Below are 20,316 nucleotides of genomic sequence, written 5' to 3' on the forward strand. Positions count from 1 at the left end.
GTATCATCTTACTAAACTTAAAATTGAATCTGAGGCACATCCAAAAGGTAAATCTAAACCAGTTGAAAAATCTCATTTTTAAACATGTTTCATAGCTTTAAACATTTGTGGAAGAAAGTGGACCGCAGATATTTGAAATATTCTGTAAGTATTTTTGCACACATATTAAATTTGAAAGTATGTGACAAAAAATGTTCCCACTTGTAATTTTACATTTTTGACAATTAGTAATATTTCCCATTCAGTTGTAACCTTTCAGTTGTAATATTAATAATAATGACATTAGAACATATCTTTATTTTCAGCTTCGTATTATCATATCAGTTTTTAAATTGATGAAATTCAACTTTTCACTGTAAATCATGGAAATTTGATATTTGTGATACCACAAATAGAAGTTTATTTTTACCTAAAACAAACAAACAAACACCCTGTTATTTGTATTTCTTATTTCATACCTGTTAGGAAATACGTTTGGTCGAGCTTGCCCAGGTATCTTTCTTTCGTCCACTTAGATCTGAATTGGATTGTGATATGCCTTTGCAAATACATCAATTTCTGATTTCCAATCATAGTTCATTCCTTCATCATCTGTTTACTATTTCAGTCAACCTTGCTAGAAAAGTAACAATAAATTATTGCTTTGTGGCAATTCTGAGATAGACTGGCAAAATTTACCTCACAGTTGACTTTAAAATTTTTATTTTCATTACTTATCCATGATATTACAGAGTTATGACCTGTGTGCATCCCAAAAGGAGGAGAAAGGAAAATCTCAAGGTTTTTTCCAAATTCTTGGTTCTAATTTTTGGACTATTATGAACTCTCATGTCTTAACTATAAACTCTCTAAAACTTACATGCTGTCTGGCCTTTTTGTCTTTTTCCTTTGATTTTAGTGCCCAATAAATTTTTCATAAATCACTAGCAAAGTTAAAATACTCTAAAATGATATTTCTGGCATGGTATTTTTTGCCTATTTTTTATAAAAAGTAAAAATATTCAAATCAACATTTGTTAATTTTCTCATGGTGACCAAGTACCATCATTACCCTAGTATATCCATGGCAAGCTGAGGCCCAGCATGGCAAACTGGCAGATCCAATGTCATACATGTAAGAAGTAGTGGACAGTTCATTTGAATGCCAGGCAGGGTAACTGACAGCTAATTTTAGCCAAGTGCAGTTTCGGAGGTTTTGTTTTTCAGTCAACTAAGGGAAAATAAATTTCCAAGAAGCTCTTTTCATCTGAAATCACTGCTCCTCAAAGGCAGGGAGTGGGTGCGTGAGTGAGTCAAAGGCAGAGGGTTATCTGGGATGACTCTCCCATTTGCTACATTGCTCTCAGCCTACCTGAAAATTGCCCAGCTCCAGGAGGCAGGATGTGTTTTAGTTGGCATCTGGGATCAGTATCCTTGGAACTGTTTTACTTTAATATACAAATTTTCCAGCCAATGTCAGCATTCAGCCTTGTCAACACTTCTTTTCCATTTGTGAAACTATAGTTAAAGCTTTCACCTCTCCTTTGCTAGAAGTATTTTCTATTTAGAACCTGAAAATTTAGAAATTGTCCAAGTTTGAAGAGGTACAGTGTGGCTAAGGATCTTTATTGCATATTCAAAATGTTTAACTTAAAACTATGGTAAGCGTTTGTATTCTTTTTCTTTATAAACTTTGATTTTGTTGCAAAATTTCAATGCTGTAGATAGTGAAGTTTAAAGTAATAGATAAAATGATTTCATCAGTTAAAGCCAGGTTGAGCCAAAAGAGAGTAACTATAATAAACAAAAATCGAAACTAAAACTCAACATCCAAAGCACAAGGTTTATAAATATATTTTACAGTGTTTAGAGTAAAATAAATCCTTTGATGTTTATCCTGTGTTCTAGGATATTAAGTAAAAAAATGTTGTTCACTTTATTTTGTTTTGTTATGTTGGTGGCCACGTTGCAATTTTCAGGCTGACAGTATATGGCTCATTAGTTGTGATTAGTTACATATGTGGACAAGGTCTTTATAGTCATAAGGTTGTATCATAGTCTATCAGAGAAACTCCCCAAGATAATTATTTTGGAAATGTATTTTGGTAAAATCAAACATGATTTCAAGAAATAGGAAATACTATTCATAAATGTTTTATTCATTCTAAAGGTGACATCATCCTGCCATTTAAGTCTAACTTTTTTATTCCTCAATCTCTGCAATTTAGGATAAACCTGTCTTGCTAATGCCAGTCCATTAACATTTTTTTAACTTTTTTTCCTTTTTTTTTTGGAGAGGTTTTCGCTATAGGGCACGTGTGCTCGCCAGACAGACAGAGAGACACATAGAGACAGAAAGCGAGAAATCACCCCCCCAGGGGAGATGGTCACGCCGCAGTTCCTTCTCCTCCATTCTCCTCTCGGGATCTGGGTCACGCAGGCACACGTGCCCAGCGTGAGTTCTAAGCCACTGGGTCTAGGACGCGAACCGCGGTCGACTACGTGGGAGTCCAGCGACATAGCCATTACGCTAACTGCTGGTTCCCAGTCCATCAACATTTCATGTGTGTTGTACATTCAGCCCTAGAGACAAAGATTTGTTATTCTGAATCCAAATGTTCATATTAAGAATACACATCTCTCACTGGTGGTTTTCATTGTCTTGGACAAGTAGATTACTTTATGCTCATTAGTGGTAGGTAAATTTACTATCATCACAGACTCAACTACAGGTATCAGGATTTGAATCATCAGTTCATGTGAAGAAGTAGATGCTGAGGTGTATGAAGTGCTTTGGCAGGAGAAGAACATTATAGAAAGCTACAATGAATCTCACTGCCGGCAATTGCTAAAATATTATTCAAATATGTAGTTAAAAATCTTTATTAAGACTTTATATCTGAGAATGAGGCAGTTATAGAACGAGGGAGACTGGGTTCAAAGAAACAAATAAGTGTTTTAATATAGGCTTTGTCATTAGCAGGTGACCTCAAGGTCAAAGACACAGTTGAATTTAAGAGGCAGTCCTATTTCAAATCTGGTTGCTGCTGCTTAGATTCCATTGTGGGGTTTTTTTTGCTTTTTGTTTTTGGGGTTTTTTTTTGGTTATTTTTTAGAGGTTTTTGCTATAGGGCGCGTGCGCTCGCCAGACAGACAGAGAGACGGAAAGCGAGAAATCACCCCCCAGGGGGGATGGCCACGCTGCAATCCCTTCTCCTCCATTCTCCTCTTGGGATCTTGGGCACGCACGCACACACACCCAGTGTGAGTTTAAGCCACCAGGCCCAGGACGCGAACCGCAGTCGACTACATGGGAGTCCAGCGATGTAGCCATTACGCTAACTGCTGGTCCCCTAGATTCCATTGTTTAACCGTACATGTTATGGAATGTTAGCAAGTTTATATCCCACACTGGTTCATAGTCCAGACAGAACTAGATTCCATAAACATGAATTAAGAACTAGTCTGTTTTCTTCTGTGTGTCCATTAACATATTGAATGTCACATTTTCAGAAGCAAAACGGGGAAAACTGGCAAAAGATATGTGTTTGTGGCCAATCTTGAAATAATTCAGAAAGTAGTACTATAATTTTGTTGAGGAAAATTTTGTGCCTTTTATTACATTCAAAATATGTGAATGTTCTATAAAAATATTAATGAATATACTTACAGTGGCTCATTCTACATAGTTATTTCCCCCCTTACCACATGTGTGTGTAGTCATCTTATTACATTGCAGGAATTTTTAAAGAAATAAGCTTTTTTCCCAAATTATACTTGTTGAAACAAAAAATTGATAAATATTCATGCAATGGTTCTATTGAACTATCTACTACATGACAAGTACTTTATGTAAACAAATGATGCCTTAGGAATTAAACTTATAAAACTCTGTAAAATTGAATAATAAAATGTCAATTTTAAATGTAGGTTGTTGTAAACATAGTCAAAATAATGTATTTTTAGATCTCTCCTTGGGCCTACATCTGTTTAATCTCCAAACAATTCATAAACCAGTAGAGAAATTTGATAAATCTTACAACAGCTCCATTTTCCCCTATGTAAAGTGAGGAGATTACATTCAGTTCAAAAATATATATTACATATTATATGTTAGACCCTGAATTAGACATTTTAGAACAAAATCTACTAAAGCAGAAAGACTGTCAAGTTATAAAAGTGATTCTAAATTAGGGACAATTTTGCCCTTCAGTGGACTCTGGGCAACGTCTACAAGCAATTGTGTTGTCACAGCTTGGATTTTGCAGGTGCCCTTGGAATCTGGTGGGGAGAAGTCAGGGATGCTCCCAGCACATCCTGCAATGCCCAGGGCAGACTTGCACAAAGCATCATCTGCCCCCCAAATGTCACAAGTACTAAATTGAGGGACCCTGCGTTAGAGCATCCACCGAATAAGCCAGTGGTGCCCCTTTGATGGGTGATTTTATTTCTCATTGACAATTCAGGATTGAAATAATAGGGAATTAAACATAAATTCAAACTCACAATACAACCTACCTTTTGGGTGGCTTCAACAAATTCCTCTTTAAATTATTCAAAGCTTTTTTTCCTCTCTCTTAGTTCCACAGTTTAATGAGAATATTGCTCTAGAGAGCAGTTCCGGAGTTTAAAATCAAATGTAGTTGGAGAATAAGACAGATGTAATACAGATGAAGCACAACTTACCCCATCTGGGAGAGGGTGTATTTCTAATAATAGAAATGTATGAAGATCTAACTCTTCATATATGTTCTGTGATCTGACCACCTAACAAAACTGAATAGTCATTGTAATTGAGACAATAAGCATCCTTTTGGCATTTAGGATTGGTATTACATACTTTCACAGTTAAATCTACTGGTTAAGAACAGTTCATTGAAGCTGAGACACTAGTAGATAGCATCCATGTTTAGTGGTGAAGGAATAGATAAGTTTTTTCACTTCCATCTAAAGGAGACACTCACAGTGAAATCTAGAAAGGCCAGAGTTAATCCATTTATTTCTAGAAAGAGTGAGATCTGATCAGACTCAGCTGGAAGAATAGAAAGAGTGACTTAGGAACATTTGAGGGAAATACTTTCCAGTGACAAGAATGTGTCATTTTTCCCTCCACAGATGAGATTCTGCTCCCAGATGAGAAATTATACCAGGTAATCAGATCAATTTTATAAAAATTATATCAAGCTGGAGGAGTTAAAAGGCTAGATAAGAAAAAGGATCTATAGCCAAATGTTCTGGGCAAAATAAGGGAGGACTTACTCAAAGGTGGGATGGGGCTAATGCTGAGGCATCAGTAGCTTGCTGTTCTCTTCAATACAGAGAAGAGATTCTTACAGGGACTGAAATGGAGTCAACATGCAATGGGGTGGTTTTGCCTGACCTGCCATAACGCTACCTCAAGGTGGTGTGTTTCTTATTACTGGAGGGGTTAAAATTCAAGAATGTTGACCTGAGGATCCAAACATTGAGAGGATGAATGGATGGCCCTAAAGTGAACCCTCTTGGTTCTGTTAGGAATTTTGAGCCTGGGGTGAAGGTTATTAGTCACACAAAGGCATTGTATACATACAATCTCAAGCTCACATTACTAACTCTTAACTTCCCAAATCTCTTTGCAACAGAGCAGGTATTGGCCATCATTAGAATTAGAATTAGAGAGGGACCTAGTGGTGGGACTCTAGGTTTGTGTTTGTTTAATTAGTTGTCACCATGATATTGTGATCCTGTCATTTGTCAGTAGAATGTGGTTATGTAGGGACCAGCAGATGGCATAATGGTTATGTCACTGGACTCTCACCTGGTTGACCACAGTTCAAGTTCCTGATCCAGTGGCTTAAAACTCATGGCAGGCATGTGGGCGTGCATGCCTAAAATTCTGAGAGGAGACTGAAGGAGAAGAGACTGTGGCATGGGCATACCACCTGGGAGGTGATTTCTCAGTTTCTGTCTCTCTGTTTTTCTCTGTCTCTGCTCTGTCTCTGGTGAGCACATGTACTCTTTAGTAAAAATCTCTCTCTTAAAAAAAAAAAAGAAAATGAAAATTAATTTTAAAAAAAGTAGTTACATAACCTAAGACTAGGACAAACCAATGGAAATATTTCTGAGATATAAGTCCTCATATTTTTTAATGGAAAAGAGTCAGCAGAAAATAACAAAGCAATGGGACCAGCAGATGGGATAATGGCTACATCGCTGGACTCTCATGTGGTCAACCATGGTTTGAGTCCCTGACGTGGTGGCTTAAACTCATGCTAGGGAAGTGTGCCTGTGTGCCCAAGATCCCGAGAGGAGAATGGAGGAGAAGGGATTGTGGCATGGCCATCTTCCCTGGGGAGTGATTTCTCGCTTTCTGTCTCTCTGTCTCTCTCTGTCTATCGTCCACGTGCACGATAGCAAAAACAACAACAACAAAATACCTCTCCAAAAAAAAGAAAATAACAAAGCCAGAAATAGAATTCTAAAGATAATCAAAAGATAGGAATATAATTTTTTAAGAGCTATTAAAACGTATCCTCTGCTGCGTTTCAATTAGCCTATAAAAACTTTCAAGGTTAGTATGTGTTGTCTAAATGTAGACCTGTTGTTACACAATGAATTGAAACCACAAATGGAAGAGGTCAGAAAGAATGAATGAAATTAGAATTGATGAAGTATCATTGTGGTTTTTTGGGTTGGTTTTTGTTTGTTTCTTTGTTTATTTGTTTGTTTTTAGTTTTTGTTTTATACTTTAATTTCTGCTTTGAGAATTTTGGGTCTGAAAATGTGGTCCTATTTCATAATCTCCCCTAGAGTCAGATTGAAAAAAAATTTTTTTTTTACTTTCAATCACTGTGGATCATTACAGCATACTAAATGAATTTTCCCATCCTGAATACACTGTATATTGGTTCAATCAAAGATATTACCATATGTATTATCATCAACAGATCATTTTTCATTTTTATATCCCTTAAATGTTTTGCTTCCTTTTTTCCCCTTGATTCCCTCTCTCTTACCCTCCCCCACTTCCCAACCTCCTCCCGCACTGTCGCTAGTATCCATGGTTGCTCGCCATGCCTTTATACCTTCCAGTCTTTCAGTTTCTACCATAGAGTGTAGACTTTCGATATATATTGAGTGGGGACATACAATGACTCTTTCATAGTCCTACTTGCTTCACTTAGCAGTAAATCTTCCGTATTTGTCCACTTTCTAGCAAATGCCAGGGACCACAGAGATACTTTTGAAACAGGCCTCATTTTTCTCCAGTGAGAGAATGTATTATATTTACAAATGCTATTGTGGAATCATTATTTCTTTAAAAATAACATGATCTTGGGACCAGCAGTTAGCGTAATGGCTTTGTTGCTGGACTCCCACATAGTCAACTGTGGTTCGAGTCCTGGACCCGGTGGCTTAAACTCACGCCGGGTGCGTGTGTGTGCGTGCCCAAGATCCCGAGAGGAGAATGGAGGAGAAGGGATTGCGGCGTGGCCATCTCCCCTGAGGGGTGATTTCTCGCTTTCTATCTCTCTGTCTCTCTCTGTCTGTCTGGCGAGCACACACATCCTATAGCAAAAACCTCTCCAAAAAAAATAATAAAATAAAAACATGATATTTTTAGCCAGAAAATTTAATCTCATATTTAAAATAAACCAAAAATAATCTGGAATGTATCTAGAAAAAAATATATTTGTAAGGATCAATGTTTACTGTAAATTTTTCGCATGGGCTCAGACAAGGTAGAAAGATTTCCTGTCTGTTTGTGGCTCAGGATTTAAAGTTTATGTCTGCATGTGTTGCATGCATTTTAACTGAATTGTGAAAATCAACACAAAGTAGTCAACTAACTGTCCAAAAGTTCTCTTTGTTTCCAAATTATCTTTGCAATATTCAGATTAAGAAAGCATTGTTTTTTTTTTAAAAAAAAGCAAATATTTGAGAAACACCTCCATATGTCTTAAGACTCAATGACTATTGCTTAATTTATCAATAATTCTTGAATATTTCTTAGTGTCTGGCATGGAGTGAAATATCCAGTTTTTACTTCAGAGTGTTGGCATCTGGTGAGGGAGAAAAATCCAGAAGTGGTTAAGTGTAATAAGGGAGGTGATACAGGTGAGCACAGGGCTCACGGAGGATGAGGACCAGCACCCACCCTCTGCCTGATAGCAGTGACCGTGAACTGAACTGGATGACAGAAGGAAGCACCGTGGGGCAGGCAGAGAAGACAGGATACGCAAAATAAGTTTGAATTACTACCATTTCTTTCTCAGAATTATCTATTTCCCACAGAAAATGAGAGGATCATAAATTTGACTTTGACAGTTTAAATATTGGTCAACCATTGAAAAAGATTTTCAAAACAAATTCTCTTTTCCTTTATTTTACAAAGTCAGGAACAGAAAAGTGATGAAGGAGGACCACCTTTATTTTTAATGATTATTTGATATAACTTTATTCATTTATTTTAATTTGATCAGAGAGGGACAGAGTGAGAGAGAGAGAGAGAAAATGAGAAAGCAAGCTTCCAGGTCTGGGACTTGGACCACGGTCAGTCATGTGGGAGTCCAATGCCCTTAAGCACCACGCTATCTACTGGCCCCAAAGAGGACTGTCTTATTCTATTGCCTTGCCCATAAAACCATTGGTTACATCTGCAAAGCCTTTTTACCCTGTGCAGCTCACATATTTGGGAACCATTTTCAATAATCAACCATTTCCTGAGAGTTTTTTGGTTACATTTTCAGAAATTGCTCCACTCTTTGTATCAACAAGCCCTGCTCTCTGAGCTGCCCCATGGGTTCCTATTTCTTTCCCTGTCTGCCTTTGTCAAATTAGAGAAAATGGAGTAAGAGCTTCAAGATTACATGTTGAACATTCTATTTTTGCTTAATTCCAAATAACATCTTCCCTGGAGACATAATAAAGATCTGGGCAGAAAGAGAGGATAATTTTCAGTGTTCCTCTCAAATTTAATCTTACATTGACAATCTCTTATATTTTACCTGAAAAATGCTCAATTGGGAAAGCTATTAAACTTTAATGGTAGTTCATAATGGATTTCTGAAGCTATTTTCTGTTTTCATTCAAATAACTAGAAGAAAATAAGGAACATAAATTGTTTGTTTTATGGTAAACTTGCCCTTCTTATTTGGTCCACAAAGGCAAAAGTGTTGTACACTTTAGTACATATGAATTATTAATGGAAACAGTCACTTCTGTGTTCTGTTGCCTTTTTTTTTTTTTGTATTTATTGTTCTCTAAATCTTTGTCTTAAAAGTCTTCTTGGATGAGTTCCCTGATATACTATAAACTTAGCTATCATAATCCTTTAGGAAAAAATTAACTTTATTCAAATTAAGGATAATAAGATAAATTAATCTCTTTTTAAAGCCCCAGTCCCAAGCCAGAGAAAATACAAGTAGCATCTTAAATTTAAAAAAAAAATTAAAAAGAATTTAATACCTATAACCTGGTAATGTAGGTTCAGCTTCTGGCTCTGCCTCTTTTCTATCTTTGACACTTTCATTTACACTGCCTTCATGTTCCTTTCCTGTAGAATGTGATTAGTACCGTCTGCCCTCATACTCATCCCACCCACCCACTCACCTAATGAGACAGAGGTGTCTTTAGCATGTAAGTGTGTAAAATTGCCGTGAATCTGAATGAGCTTTCCCATGCTCGTTGTTATGGCAATGATTAAGTGTATTAGCCCACATTAATGCATAATAGGCACTCACCAGAAAGGCTGTCTTCACTCCCTTCTTTCAGCTTTTCTTTCAAGATTATTTCTTCTCTGTCCTCGTTGCCTGTGAGGCCTTCCTGCTATCCTGCCTGCTTTGCTGTTCAGAGATGCTCTGATCTGCAACCCAGGCTCAGAGAGACATGAGGTCCATGCAGCATCAGCGGACCCTTTTTAATGTGGACATTTGGTCATAGGCATGCTCTCCTTATTCATTTCTGTGTGATCGGATCATCTCCATGGAGCTAATGGCTTTATATTCTGTAATAACTCTACTCATTTATAGCAATTGAATTTATTGAAAGGCAAATGTCCACCAGTTTTTTTTTAATAACACCATATATATTTGTTTTGCAAACACCTTTAATTCGATACTATATTTTATTTGTATGTTTTCTGGCAAAACAGTATCAAACATCTGTTTATGATTTTATAATGAAAATGTTGATAACTGAAATACCTTTGGCGCTCATCCTATACCAGTGCTTTGTGGAAATTAGGTCACGTAGTCCTCGTGATACTATGAGATCTTTGTTATTTCCTGATTTACAGATGGGGAAACCAAACTACATAAAAGATGTCAGAGGCCAAGCATCACCATGGTTATATGTGTAGGACCTTGACCCAGAATCAGTGGGTTAATTTAGTACCCCTAATTATTATCTTTGCATTCTTAGATAAGTTTCTTCAGCTTTGTGTGCTTTTGTTATCCCATCTGTAAAACTCTTAATAAATCTCATAGCAAATGTATCTTTTCCCTGTATGGCATTTAATGTTCTCTTAATCAGATGTTCAAAGATCTGACCACATGTGTGTTTTTTTAATCCTTTTTTTTTAGGTTTTGCCATAGGGTTCATGTGCTCACCAGAGAGAGACAAAGAAAGGGAAAGTAGAAATCACTCCCCAGGGGGAATGGCCACACTTCCATCTATTTTCCATTCTCCTCTTGAGATTTTGGGCACACACCCAACATACATGTGGTATGATTTTTAAGTCCAGGACTCAAACCATGGTCAGCCATGTGAAATTTAGCCACCTTAACCACTATACCACCTGCTGGCCACCATCCACAGACTAGTTTATTTTTAACACCCATCAAGCCATGAATTCATAGGGAATAGGTTCCAGTAGCTCAGGCTCCTTTCCATTGGCTCTCACAAAGTGAGCTTCTCTGGGTGGAGCAGGCTGGCGCTTTAGTTGAACCCAGGTACCTTTCTCTTTGGCTTCTTTCTTTTTCTGGTCATTTTCCTTCACACGTTTTAGGAAGCTATCTCTGCTCTTAGAATGTTTAATATGCTCAATACGCACATTGATTCTCTTGGCAAGAATCTTGCCATTAACTTATTTGTTCACAACAATGCCAACAGCATGCTGGGTACACTGTAGGCTCTTCCAGTTTTGCCATGGTAACATCTGTGGGGCATTCCCTTTTGAACAGTACCCAGTCCCTTGATGTCTACAATATCACCTATCTTGTAGATTCGCATATATGTCGCCAAAGGAACCACTCCATGTTTTCTAAAAGGCCTAGAGAACATATATTGTGTGCTTCTCCTTTTTCCCTTTGTGTTCCTCATTTTGGTTAATTACTGGAAGATGGTGGTTCCGGCCAAAAGCCCATCCACATATTTTTTAACTTTCCTTTCTTTCCATTAAATTTTCTGAGAAAATACAAGATACTAGTTGATTATTTACTATCTTAAAGTTTGTTCAGAAAAGCCCAAAGAAAAGCTCTATCACTGATTTTTGGAGTCTAAAGATTCTTTAGTCTCTCTATAAGAAAATTGATTGAAATTAAACCCAGCTCTCAAATTCATTTCATTTTGGTTAAAATCGTAGCAGGCACTTTTCAGTATACTAAAAATGATAAGCCCCAAGACAAGCTTAAATGATAGATATTCTCTTTTATTATACCTGTACTTAGTTGGAATGTTCATTTTCCTTTTTTGATTATTCAATGCATTTAATCACTTAGTATATAACATAAAATTATTTTATCGATAAAGATATTAAAGTTACCCTGACTTGAAGCCAGAAGCAACCTCATAAAATCCTAAGAATAAGAACAATAAAATGTTATATGTGACTTTAATCTCTTTAGAAGAACTTTTGTTATTAAGATAATGAGCATGGATAAATATTGGTGTTCTTTCCTGAAAATAAATTTTTTTAATTTTAAAAGTCAACCATCCATCAACCTGCTGTCCTCCCTCGTGACAGGTACCAGCATATTCACGGTCTACGAGGCAGCTTCTCAGGAAGGCTGGGTGTTCCTCATGTACAGAGCAATTGACAGCTTTCCTCGCTGGCGTTCCTACTTCTATTTCATCACTCTCATTTTCTTCCTTGCCTGGCTTGTTAAGGTACTGTAAAACATTGTATGAACAAAGTCTGTATTTTAATATAGTTCCACAGATCTTCGGTTTCAGTTGTCCTTGGCTTTCTCAACCATGTTTGGTGAATATGGTTTGCAATTTTCTTTCAGAATGTGTTTATTGCTGTCATCATTGAAACATTTGCAGAAATCAGAGTTCAGTTCCAACAAATGTGGGGATCGAGAAGCAGCACTACTTCAACTGCCACCACCCAGGTAAGTATCACTGAGGTGATGTTATAACTCACTCAGTCGTGGGTGTCTCCCATCCTGATCACCAGTGGAGTTGAAGGAAGCTTTGATGTCATGGGCTTCTATACTCTGACTTGGTTAGGAAGCTTTTTAAAAATACAGGTGCAAGGTTCCAAAGCAGATCACCAAATCGGACCTTCTGGTTGTGGGGCGAGGGCACCTGTATTTTTTAACAGTTCCATGTATTGTTTTGATATGAAACCAAGATCATCAGCCCCATTTGTTAGGTACCTTTGATTTGATTCTGACATTGCAAATCCTCAAAGGGCTTTGCAAATAAAATATAGCAACTGTGAAATTTCCTATTTTTATGAGTATTTATTCATGTACTTGCAAACCAATATAATGGCCCTGTGTAGAGAATTAGAATTTTTGGAATGGAAAATATATTTCTTTCAGAACAAATCAATCACTGTATAATAAACTGAAGAATGCATGCCTGAGAGTTTTGAGAAATCACTGTCTATACAGAAGGGTTCCCATAACCTCCTAAGAAATTGAGGAGGCCTACGATTTACTAAAAGCAGCAATGGTTATTACATATGCGGGCAATTCAGATCCAGTGTTTCGTTTTTGTCTAGTTTTATGCATTTGTTTTTGAAATTATTAGAAAGAGGGAAGGAAGATTTATATATCTTTTTCCAGTATGAATCTCTGTAAGAGAAACAAACAAACAAATCCAAAATAAAAATAAGATTATGCAATGCCTTGTAACTATTATGTTAATATTAAACTTTAAAAGAAATTTAGCATACGTCTGTAAAGACTTATACAAGTGTACAGAGACTGAGGTATCTGTGAAATAGCCAAGGTATAAATTTCACTTCAAAAACCTTCAAATCAAACTTTTAGTAATGATATGCTAAAATGTCATTAAACATGCTGTGTTTAGGAAAAGCCTTATGTTGTACATTCTTTGTGATGCTATCAGAGCTTGAATTGTGTAACCAATTCTTATAGATAAAATAGTGTAGTTATTATTTTGTTTTGACAAAAGTCTATTTGAATTTCCATGAAAGATTGTTTTTAAAATGCTATCTAGGTTATATCATAGATACCATGTAGGAAAGCCTGCAAAGAAACAACTGCATCAGATTTTTATCTCTTTTCCTGTCTCTTTTGGCAAGCTAGAAGAAATGATAAAGTTCCAAGTTCATCCTGAGGTGACAGCTCTCAAAGGGCATGTTTTCTGCTACAGACATACAGAGACCAAAAGGGAACACAGCGGAATGAACTCAGCATTTAACTTATATGAATGTTCCTGGGACATGCCCTGAAAAAAAAAAAATTGTTTTTGAGAGGTTTTTCTTATAGGGCACGTGCGCTCGCCAGAAAAACAGAGACAGAGAGACAGAAAGCGAGAAATCACCCCCCAGGGAGGATGGCCACACCACAATCCTTTCTCCTCCGTTCTCTTCTCGGGATCTTGGGCACACACACACGCACCTGGCATGAGTTTCAAGCCATCAGGTACGCTAATCGAACCGCGGTGGGCTACGTGGCAGTCCAGCGACATAGCCATTACGCTAACTGCTGGTACCATGACCCGAAATATTTTTAAAATCATATTATGTTTATTAAGTAACATTCCTGTATAAAATCACAGCTGGAAAAGCAGTGTTTGGAAGGGGCACCAAATCAGCCCACAGTGAAAATAGAAAGTGAGATGTGAAGAGAATTTGAACAGAGTTGTACAAAATTATTTTGATGCAAAATTGTACTTAATCAGGAAGAATAAGTTGGTAATTCAGAGGGAATGCGCCTAGATACTCAGCAGAGGTAATCACACAGAGAATTGTGAAAAACCTTCATTAAGAAAAATGCTGTGGCTGAGGACCCGGTTGCTAAGCAACAGAAGCTCCTGCTGTCAGCCTCTTGGTGAAACTCCACTTAGGCAGCCTAGCAACAGGCCCTCAGGCCCCGCCCACCCATCACTACCCACTTGTAAGTAGCCCCAGATGCATGCAGGGGAGAGACACCATTTGTCATGAATCTGCTGCATTTGAAAAAATTTTCCAACCTCTGTGAACAAGGACTCTTGTTAAGGGATTTAAAACACTAAATCACAAGTTTCTATTTCTAACAAAACAGATAAGCTTTAGCATTAATAAAATACAGATGGTTATTGTATGGTAAAGCACACAGCTTTTTAGACATGAAGTCTGTTTCTACGTTTCTTTAGTATGTATAAAATTTGCAAATGTTCAATGTAAGTTATTCTCTCTGAAGGGCTAAAGGAGTCCGGGTGTGTTGAAAATTGTTGATGTTTCTAAGTTCATAGACTTCCTGTGACAGCATGTGATTAGAAGAAATGCATAAGTGTGCAGACAGTTCTCTAGGAATTTACTCTGGTAATGCATATGTGTGCATTAACAGGACAAGGAAGGAACTTTCCAACATTGCAGACAGTTCTCTAGGAATTTACTCTGGTGTGGAATAAATGCAAACTATTAAAACAATGGTTGAATTTACTGACATGAAATTATACTGACAACACCTTAGTACAAAAAGAAACAGACTTTGTCTTGTGTGTGTGTATGCATGATGCATATTCATGGTATATGTGTGTGGGGAGAGTGTTTTTATGGGTGTGTGTGTGTGTGTGTATATATATATATATATATATGGGTATAAAATACCTACCATTTGTTAAGTCTTAAACTTTAATGGTTGTCTCTGGGGCATGAATTTAAGGCTTTTTACAACTCATCCACATTTTCTAAGTGTAAAATAAACATGTTCATTTATATAATAAGAGGGGGAAGCTTACACCATTAAACTAAGTAATATATGTTAGCTAAGTTGAGTTCACCTGCAAGGGACCAAAGCCCAAACGAGTGACTTAGGTAAGGCAGAATGCCGTTCTTTCTCATGAAGCTGGAGGAGTCCTTCAAGGTGATATAGTCAGAGCTGCCTCCGATTCAGACTCTTTCAATTTTTCTGTTCTACCTTGCACAGACTCCATTCCCAACCTTGCCTTGGGGACTAAACTGTAGCTCTCACCCTCAATTATATTCCAGAGAACAGGAAGGAGAAATAAAGAGGTTTCTGCTTACATCCTATTGCCAGTGTGTAATAGTTACAAGGTGAGGATGAACTTCAAAAAAGGGCAGGATTTCTTTTTTCTTGATTATTAGTGATCCTGTTTAATTTATCTTACTTAAAAGACAAGGAGAAAAGACATGGAAGGATAAATGACAACCCCACCACACACCCCCCAAAGGATCTGAGTCTTTGGCTTTGGGTAGCCATCCCAAAATCTGGCTCAAAGATCTACTGTTACATTAACGAATCTAAATGTGGTTTTATAATATAGGGGACTACAGGAAAAATGAACATGTTTGCATTTCCTTTACTTTATTTCATGCAAAGGACTGACCTTGAAAGAACACTTTTACTGACAATTAAATTGATTCATTTGATTTTGGTCTACTGGAAAAAAAAATCGTTTAACAGAGAAAATTAGTCTGCTACTATCAAAGCAGATACATGCCCCAGGGATCCTTTGTGCCATGATAAGAGAGCACTGGATGTATCAACCAAGGGTCTTTGACTAGTCACTGACAGGACTGGTTTTGTCTGTTGTCCTTAAAAGGAGACTCCCAGAATTTTGACAGAGACTTTAAAAGGCACTTTAGCGGGGTTGCTTTTCCATGGATGTCTGTATTCTCAGAATGAGTTTAATTCATGAAGGATGTGCATGATTCCACCCCTAAGAGGAGCTTTCAAAACTCATTCCACAGAGAAGCCAGTTTCCATAAACCAACAGCTGAGATACATAATTGGCAGTGGGTCTCTTTGGCCAGTGAATCGAGGTGTAAATGTACACCTCGAATTTTTTCATTTAAGAAATGCACGCATGGCCTGTGAAGGTTGACACTTGTCTTTCCCCATGTCACTTATCTAACAGAGGACAAATTTATTCTGCAATGATCAACGACCAGCAATTTAAATGACAATTATAAATCCTAGATATGAGATCTTGGCATCATCTTACTCCTATTTCTATCAATAATTACTCTTTTGAGCACGGAGCCAGGCTAACACAAAAACATAAATAAGGATGGCAAAGGGAATGTTTATGTGTACAAAATATGGCCTTAAGCTGGATAAAAGAGTAAGTGCTATAATTAGTGTCCCGACTAAGAAAAATAAAAATTTTTAATTCCACTCTATCCATCTACCACCACCATACACACATATGTGCATGTGCACTCGCACGCACACACACACACACACACACACACACACACACAGCCTTAAAGAACTGTAAAGAACATACTGAGCCGTGACACATTTTTGCATTTAAAAAAGTCATGACTTTTCCGATGACCCAATATATTAGTGGAAATTACTTATAAATGGGAAATACTTTCCAGCTGGGTAGAATACCAACAGATAATTAATTTTGGAGGTCAAAGAATATGCAGTAAGATAATAACCTAGAAAATAAGATCTTAGTAGGCCAATAGTATCAGGCAAATGCCATCATTTATATCTTCTAAGCCAAAAGAAACTACTTATTCCCTTCATAAATATGTACATAAAATTTCTGTTGAGCACATTAATCGCAGCCTAGTTTAAATAATTACACAGTCTTGCAAGTAATATGTCAGTCTCCTCCCTTTATAACACTAGTATCTCCTTATACCCCAAGTGCACTTATAATCACTCATCCTGAAAATATATTCTATTAGGTCAGTGAGGAATATTCACTAAATAAAGATAAAGTTTCACCACCCATAGTGAAAACACACCCGACACAAGCTTTAGAATTCAAAATTTCATTTTCTTCCAGATATAGCAGATAATAATCAATATAATGGAGATAAAATATTTACTAAGCATTTCTGTTATGGAGGAAAATATTTGAACAATTGAGGGGGTCTTTAAATGTTCCTGGAAAATACATATTATGATCTTTTAATTCCATCTTTCCATGACCGTTTTGCATTCCCCTCCTATAGGTGAAGCATTTGAAAGGTTGAAAGTGTCTGACACAGAGCAGGTACTCAGTAATGCAAGTTATTATCATTGCTCTCGCTATTAATATTATTCACTTAAGTTTCCAATGGTCCAATGAACACAAGTGAAATGACTCATATTCCAAGTATAAACCCATAAGAAGACAAATTTTCAGTAACATGAAAGTATAGAAAGCTGGAGACATAAATTAGTGTTCTCAATGTTCCACATGAAATGTCTCTGACTCATCTTCCTCTTTGTCTTGAAGATGTTTCACGAAGATGCTGCTGGTGGTTGGCAGCTGGTAGCTGTGGATGTCAATAAGCCCCAGGGACGTGCCCCAGCCTGCCTACAGGTATAGTACTATGCATTTTGAAGTCACACACAATGGTTTTGGACTTTTACGTTATGCAAGGAAATCCACAGCTCTAGATTTGCCCAAATTTATGGTTCTGACATTGGGGAACTGTATTTTACGCTATCCTGTATTCCCAGGCCCTCACATTTTTTTCAGATGCACAGTAGAGATTTAGTAAATTTCTGATGACTTAATGTGCACAGAAATAGCGTTTTAGTAATAGTAAATCAGTGAAGAATTATGTCGTCATGTTAAATCTGATAAAAATATTCTTTCTTCTACGAAGGCTTGAATTATTTGGGGGTTGTCATGTTAAATCTGATAAAAATATTCTTCTACGAAGGCTTGAATTATTTGGGGGTGGGTGAGCATGGCCACAATTAACTAAGTTTAGTACCGATCGAGTACTTGGAAGAAAGTACTTTTAATATATAGTCTGTTCTGCATTTCCAAGCTCTCAGAGCAACATGATACAAAGGTGCTTCCTTAGCAAAGAGTACCCTCAACCAAGGTGAGACAATGCACCAGTCCACGCAAGAGTCTCAGGGGGAGATGATTGGACCTCAGACCTCTGTCTGCAAACTTTCTGAACTCCATGTGCTCCAGGCTCCCCATGAAGCCCAATAAACTCTTTGACCTCTTCTTCAGTGGACTGCACTGGCATCTTCTCTTGTACTGTTCCCCCTGCACATCCCCAAATATAACTAGGCCTATTCAGAACAACTTCACCTTAATAAGAGCAGCATCCCTAACACTAGAATTTTCACTATTTTCTGGGACCAGCAGATGGTGGAGTGGTTACATCACTGGACTCCCATGTAGTTACCTGGGGTTTGAGTCCCAGACTGGCGGCTTAAAATTCACTCCAGGTGCCTGCGTGTATGTGCCCAAAATCCCAAGAGAAGGATAGAGGAAAAGGGATTGCAGCATGGCTATCCCCCCAGGGGTGATTTCTTGCTTTCTATCTCGCTATCTCTCTCTGTCTCTCCAGTGAGCACATGCACTCTATAGCAAAAATCTCTTTAAAAAAAAAAATGTATTTTCACATCCCCTTCTTAAGGGTGGAGACATCAAACAGCCCTCTCATGGTAACAGAGAACTGATTTCTTCATCCTGGAGAATTTCATTTCCTTTATCTTCCAAGAATTAACTCTGAGGTTTATGTTAAGAATCAATTCTTGTCAGACTTGTTCAGTTGTCCTGCATTTACACATTTTAGCTTTTTTGTGAAAAGATTTCTCTGCCTCCAGGAGGCACTGCCATGTTCTCTGGGTGTTCCCTCTTCCTCCACACTTCTCCTCGGTGCATCCTTCTGTACTCAGCTCCGACACCACTTTTGTAAGGAAATATTCGTTGTCCTCAAGAAGGAGGTCTAGTACCCCTGTTATATGTTCCATAGCAGCCAATCCTTTTCTGTTAGTGTTTATCATAATTTAATGAGATGGATTAATAGTTTAGTGAATTGTTTATCATCTGTTTCTCCACCCAGAGGAAATGCCATGGCAGTAGAGATCAGTCCAGTCCCAGTCCCTGGAAGAAACCTTATATACTACCCATGGCAGGTGCTTGCTTTGTGTTTGCTAAATGAGAGAACGATTGAGTGAAAGGATGGGGCAGCTTATGAAAATGCTCACTTCTCACTCAGCAGCTGCTCCATTTGCCCTCTGGGTCTTTTCTCCAGGAACAAGAAACCTAATGGGTTGTGGCAATAATATCCATTCCCATAAAGAGCATTTACTTCCATGCATAGGTGGTTAAATAAAACATTTAAAAGGTGATATTAAAGAGCTCACCACACCTCACTTTTTTTTTTAAGAGAAATTTTTGTTATAGGGCGCGTGCACTAGCCAGAGAAACAGAGAAACAAAAAGTGAGGAATCACCCGACAGGAGATAGCCACGCCACAATCCCTTCTCCTCCATTCTCCTCTAGGAATCTTGGACATGCATGAACACATACCTAGCATGAGTTTTCAGCTGCCAGGTCTGGGACTTGAACCATTACATGGTTGGTGGGAGTCCAGCCACATAACCTTTACGCCATCTGCTGGTTCTGACCACACCTAACCTACTAGGCCAATACCACCATCTACTTGTCCTCCCACTCTGATCTTGAGGTTTTATAAATAAATTTAAGAGCATGTGTATTTTCATTTATTGTTCAAAATGAAAAATATGCATGCAATTGGAGTCTAAAACAAGTAATGCATGAAGAGTTTGTTTCTAGAAAGTATCCCACAAAGGCTCTACAGCTTAAGATAATTTGAGATAGTTTTGCCATCTTCCTGCTTCTCAAAAACAGTGCAGAGGGACCAGTAGTTAGCATAATGGCTGTGTCGCTGGACTCCCACGTAGTTGACTGCAGTTCGAGTCCCGGACCTGGCGGCTTAAACACATGCAAGGCACATGTAAATGTGTGCCCAAGTCCCCAAGAGGAGAATAGAGGAGAAGGGATTGTGGAGTGGCCATCCGCCTGGGGGGTGATGTCTCACTTTCTGTCTCTCTGTCTCTTTCTGGCAAGCTCACGCATCCTATAGAAAAAAAAACTCTCAAAAAAAGAAAAAAAAAAAAAACGGGGCAGAGCCTTGGCAGAACATAACTCACTCTTCCACAATGTCTCCTCTCCTTCAAAAACTTTTTAAAAATCGTCAGCATGTGAAATAAA

At 37.7% G+C, this 20,316-nt stretch overlaps 1 protein-coding gene across 1 annotated transcript in view; it reads left to right on the forward strand.

Moving 5' to 3' along the window:
- Nucleotides 1-20,316, forward strand: part of NALCN (sodium leak channel, non-selective) — a 351,304-nt gene that overhangs the window by 99,327 nt on the left and 231,661 nt on the right. Inside the window, exons 7-9 of the mRNA XM_006141515.2 lie at nucleotides 11,924-12,066; nucleotides 12,189-12,293; nucleotides 17,563-17,649. Of these exons, the coding sequence (XP_006141577.1) occupies nucleotides 11,924-12,066; nucleotides 12,189-12,293; nucleotides 17,563-17,649 (335 nt within the window). The remainder of the gene's footprint in view (nucleotides 1-11,923; nucleotides 12,067-12,188; nucleotides 12,294-17,562; nucleotides 17,650-20,316) is intronic.

The sequence above is a fragment of the Tupaia chinensis genome, unplaced genomic scaffold (assembly GCF_000334495.1).
Source record: "Tupaia chinensis unplaced genomic scaffold, TupChi_1.0 Scaffold000057_1, whole genome shotgun sequence".
Taxonomy (NCBI): Eukaryota; Metazoa; Chordata; class Mammalia; order Scandentia; family Tupaiidae; genus Tupaia; species Tupaia belangeri.